The sequence below is a fragment of the Chlamydotis macqueenii genome, chromosome 24, assembly GCF_036417535.1.
Source record: "Chlamydotis macqueenii isolate bChlMac1 chromosome 24, bChlMac1.mat, whole genome shotgun sequence".
NCBI lineage: Eukaryota > Metazoa > Chordata > Aves > Otidiformes > Otididae > Chlamydotis > Chlamydotis macqueenii.
In genome coordinates, this window is record NC_141579.1 from 2,342,541 (window position 1) to 2,347,823 (window position 5,283).

Genomic DNA, 5,283 nt, shown 5'->3' on the forward strand with positions numbered 1-5,283 from the left:
CCATTCAGGTTCTAGGAGCAAAGCAGTCTGGTGAGGGGCGAGTGTTTTAAACAGCTTCCAGAGCTGTCTGTGCCAGCAGCATGGCACAGCTGGTAGAGACTATTTACCTATAATACGCCCCCCTCTCCAAAAATGTTAGGCCACCTCTTCAATGTATGTTTTTTCCAGGACTCCTCCACAGATGTTGATCTATATTAAACTTCACTGCTAAGACTGAGGGAAGCTTTTAGTAGAAGCTTCAGTCCTGTTTTAAGCAAGTTGGAGAGGGGCTTTAAATACAACGTATTGTAGCGGTGCAGAGTAGTGGATGGCAGCGTGGGGCCAGCGTTTCGGAGGAAATGTGTTGTGGGGCTTCTGAGGTGGTGTGGGAGACCAACGCTTGCTGGGCTACGAAAAGGCTGCGTACAGCCTGGAGCAGTAAGTACGGCTCAGATCAGTGCTGCTCTCACATCTTTTTAGGGTCTTAAAAGCATTTAAAAGTCAAAAAGGAGTGATAGTGAGGTCAGAGAGCAGACTGATGTCTTCCCTCCGATAGTGGGTTTTCAGAGACCCGCTGAAAAATGCATTTTAATGTTTCCCCCAGCCAAAGGCAGCGGTGCCGACCGGAGCAGCTGGTGGCAGTTGGTGTAACTGCCTCTTCCCTCCATCGCGGGGTCACAGTGAGGGTGGCAGGAATTTGCATTTCCACTGTGAGCCTGGCAAATAACTCCACCCTGGCCAAGGGTGTTAGTACAGTGATGACCAAGAACCAGAGTAAGGAGCTTGGTCTGGGGGGAAACACGCGTGTGGTTCTCCGGTTGTGAAGGAACAGCCTTACCTCGTTGCGAAGGTTGATGAGCCTTTCGAGGAAGGGGGTTGATAACTACGTGGAAGGAGCAGGTTAATGTCCCAAGACAGGACACTGTAAAACGGGTAATTTCTGCGCGCTGTGCGTTTTGCCTGCCTAAACGAAGTTTTATGCAAGCCTCCTTTCGGCTGTGAACGCGCCATTAGGCGCCGGGGTAGATGGTTAAAGTGCACTATTGATTTAATGCGCAAGAATATTTGTTAGTGCAGGGAAGAGACGCAGCTAATGACTTCTCTTGGCCTCTTCAGGTTTTAGTCTGGCATACGAGGACAGAAAAGCCTGTGCTGGTGAATGAGGGAAAGAAAGGATTCACAGATCCCAATGTGGAAATCTGACTGAGCATGGCTGAGCGGAGACCAACACCAGGTAAGAGCTCGCCTTTTTGAACAGTAATGAGGAGGAACAGTGAAAAAGGAAAATGCTAGATAATGACAGGAAAAAGTTAGGAGCTCGTTTGAATGTGCTTTCTGATTTCCATTCTTCACATCTCTGACCTTCCCTTACTGCAAAATTCCTTGAGACCATTAGTTAATCTTTCTTTTTTATCTTTAAGACAAGCTGCTAAAGGGGAAATACCTGGTGAGAGGTTGGGGGGAAGAAGAGAAATCCAGGGAGTGAGAGTTTCGGCAGAAGTTACATTGTTAGAAAAACAAACCCTTGTCTAACCAAGAAGGCTGCTAAAGCACAGGGGTGAAGGATGAGGATTCATCCGCCTGCAAACACCTGAGGAAAGCTAAGGCAATATCAGTGAAAGCATTTTTAAGTCAGGCAGAAGCTTTCACTGAGGGAAGAGTTTAATTTATATCCACATCAAAGCCACACAAAGCCAGTGACAGGTAAGAGAGGGTGTGGACTGAACCCCACGAGGCGTTCGTTTACCTGAGGTGAGCACGTAGTGCTCCCTCAGTGGAAAGGAGGGAAGAACCCACGCGCTGGTGGCTGACCTCCTGCTCGTTTGTTCGTGCCCCGGTGCCTCGCCTTTAATTACCTGAGCGCCCCGGTGCATTTTAGCCCTCCATATTTCCAGCGTGCGCTCTGCAGTCGGTGTACCAGAGTGAAGGTTGTGCAGTTTGCGTGTATCTGCGTCCAGGCTGTGTTGCTGCGTTTCATTATTATGGGGAAGACAATAAACGCACAACTCCCTTTAACTGGAGTGCAGAACCAGGCCTGGAGGGGAGAGGGGGTTGCTGCTCATCCTCTTTTCCTCTCGAATACGGAGAAGAGCGAGCAGCAAAGGAAAGGGGTAGGTTTGCTCAGCAGCGGTGTATTTTTAACAGTAACGAGCTCTCTTATAGCACATTCCCTCAGGCTAGCTGGACGGAGCCCTGCCTGCTGCGGCGGCCTTTGGCAGGACAGCAGAGGAAAGCCTGCACTGCACATTATCTGCGCTATATATAGCGGCTTTGCGGAGAGGCCATAGCTCTTCGGCGCTGTCACAACTGCTTTTCACCAACACCCAGTTGCCTAGCAGCAGTACTCACAGCTCTGCAGTCTGAGATGGGTTTTGGGCTAGTTCCAAGGGGTGGCAGCTGACTGCAGCGAGGCAGGAGGGCGATATACATGCCGGTTGTGTCTCTGTTGCAGAAGATTTCTTCACGCACAGCCTGCAAGGTTCCTCTCCAGCCATGCAGTAGCCAGGACCTCTGCTGACTTCCAAGAGTTTTAGCCTACTGAAAACAAGCTACACTGCACACATGAACTGCCCGGATTCCCCTGCCCTTCCTCCTGGACTCTGAGCAGAACCAGATGCTCTGGAGGTGGAGAAAAAGCACAGAAAATACAGAACTGACATCAGCTTCAGTACAAGACCAGCTGCCTCGCGAGATGCTCGGTTTGGGAGGAGCGCATGCAGGGCACCACGGACTGAAGACGCAGCCCAGCTGGAGTGGTGGTCTAGACTGGGGGGGCTGGTTTACAGGACCTGAAGGCAAGGGTGAGAATGCCCACAGGAGCGCGTTGGGCCCTGCTGACTTGTTTTTCCTGAGACACGCGTACCTTGTGGCCATGTGTGCAACAGCCCAAGCGGCTCTTCGTCCGTGGAGGGGACAGCTGCCTTCTGAGATGGCACCTGAGCCCTTAATTTTAAACCTGCTTTAATCGGTGTTTGTTACGCTGCACAACACAGGAAGGTTCTGGGGGAGGGTGAAAAGCAAGGCAGGTTTGATCAAACCCATTAACTATCTCTGTTCTCTTTGTATTTCCTCTCTTTTCCCTTCATTACTTTCATGGTTTGGAGGGCACTCTGAGATACCTCTGTGTTCCTGGATGGAGTTACGTTTACAGCACGTGATGCTCTAGTCATCCACGCTAAAATAATTGGGAGTGGGTTTTAATGAGATTGTTGTGGCCGTACACCACAGTTCTCCATCCAGGCTCTGGTCCTGGTTCTGTTCAGCTCAGGTTTGGTTCACATGAGCATTAGGCGTGGGATTCTCTGAAGGGTGCTCCTACCCAAAGCCAAATTTCCACTCTTAAAAAATAAACTGCTTCAAACTAGGGATTGAAAGATAAAAGCTGACTGTAGTGTATTTACCATTCTACTGGAATGTATCCTTCAGCCCCAGCCCCTTTTTTCAGGGCCACGCTCTTGTACTGCGGAGCTTCTGGCGTGAAAAGCCACGCTGGAGCAGTTAGAGAGTTAACTTCTCATGGACAGAGCAGCACCCTTGCGAAGGGGATCCTGTGCTTAGTGCTCTGTTTCTTCAGCACCTGGTTTGAGGTAGGTTGGAAAACTCTCTGTGTAGAGCATTGCTTGCCTCTTCCCTGTTCTGTAACATCGAAGGACCTGGGAGAGCACCGATGAAAGGGTCTGCTCTGATCAAACTGTATTTTGCTTCTCAGCGAGACGCGCAGGACTGAGCGGTGCAAAAGAGGAGCCTGGGTGCTACCATCCTGGTTGACTCTGTATTTGAGATTGGCAAACTTGCTGAGGAAGAAATTGAGGTACAGCATTCCCCTTCTCCCCACCTCCAGCCCCTTAAAAAACCCCAAAACTTACCTCCCCCTTCATCATTGTTGTCAAAGCTTTGATGAACCCCCACTGTCCCAATTCTTTCAAAAAGGTCTGAAGCACAATTTTACCTTTGAATTGAGGGAAAATGTAGTCCTGGAAATAGACTTTGTTATTTTTAGCCCTAACACTCAGAACTATTAAAATGCGATAGATTTGATTGTTAGCTTCACAGTGCAGAAGTCTCCCCTTGGACTAATGACATTGTGTATTTCCTAATATTTAAAAAAAAAAAACAATTTTAAAGTTATTTTCTCCCACTGTATATCAAAACCATTGGGGAAAAGGTGTTCTTTATTTCTCAGCCATAGAAGCCTTGCTATGTAGCCTTTACAGAAATGTTCCTTCAGATGCGCTGGCTGAAGCACCACTTGGAGAGAACGCGTTTGATGCTACCGGCCGCCGGCTGCTCCGTGGGAAGGGGCGTTGTTATCTCATATTAAACCAGTAGCTCTCTGCACTCAAGCAGATTTATCCTGTTATTGTACTAGCCTTCCACGTTCACTTCAGTGTGCAAAGCCTCAAGTGGACAAAGAGATTTTTAAAGGACTACAAAGTTTTCATACCATTTAGTTCCCAACTGCTGTCCTCTCCTAGCTGCATGTTTTGTTTCACTGATCTTAATTCCAGTCCCTGCTGGGTTGTAACCTTCCCTTCTTGGAAGGAAATAACTTTCAGAAAAATGCAAAAGATTTGAGTTCTGAAAATAACCCTGCGTAAATGCTTCACTCTCCTCAAAATTGGGCCCTTCGAGCTGGCACAGAGGCTACCACGGCCCTGGGGAGCAGAGATACGGACCAGCTCTGGCCAGGAGGGAGCGTGTTACGGCTGCACTGTCTGTTCTCAGTTTTAAACAAACTGTATTTAAAATTTGTTAAATAAAATTATGGTTTCTAAGAGCCAGAATACCCCGCAACTCCGTTATCAGAGACAGTGCACATTTGGTGTTTCTCTCATAGCTTGAATCCTCTGGTTACTGGAACAGAAAGCAGGGGCTGAGCAACTTCTTGGAGATTCTCAGTTTTGCAGCTGGAATTTGATCTCTTCCTCTCCCTAAAGAGATGGCAGCTCCTCAGTGACTGCGGAGCTGGTGAGTTAAAAAAAAAAACATGTCATGTTTTCCTAAATCCTGTGCTTCTGTTTTGAGGGACAAAAAGAAAAAAGAAAATAGGACCCAAGCTCCCACAGCAGGTTTAAGTAGAAAGTATGGATGTGCTCTCCCATTTGCAACTATGTATGCAACCATTTACTTCTTCCCCAACCAAAATGTGATCCCTGCTCATTTTACAAGGGGGAATTTCATCCTTAGGTGCTTTGCAGTGAGAGCAGGGATGACTGGAACTTGTCTTTTTCTCCTCCTGCTTGGAAGTTCTCATTCCTGCCTGGCCTGAAACAGAATGACATATTTCACAGAGGACAAAACACA

General features: G+C 48.0%; 1 protein-coding gene across 6 annotated transcripts in view; it reads left to right on the forward strand.

Annotated features, from left to right (window-relative positions):
- Window positions 1-4,763, forward strand: part of B3GAT1 (beta-1,3-glucuronyltransferase 1) — a 35,001-nt gene extending 30,238 nt beyond the window's left edge. For all 6 annotated transcript variants that reach the window (XM_086766090.1, XM_086766088.1, XM_086766089.1 and 3 more), the window contains 2 exons: window positions 1,096-1,213; window positions 2,432-4,763. In XM_086766090.1, the coding sequence (XP_086622216.1) occupies window positions 1,096-1,182 (87 nt within the window). In that variant the 3' untranslated portion in view covers window positions 1,183-1,213; window positions 2,432-4,763. The remainder of the gene's footprint in view (window positions 1-1,095; window positions 1,214-2,431) is intronic.
- The last annotated feature ends 520 nt before the right edge of the window (window positions 4,764-5,283 follow it).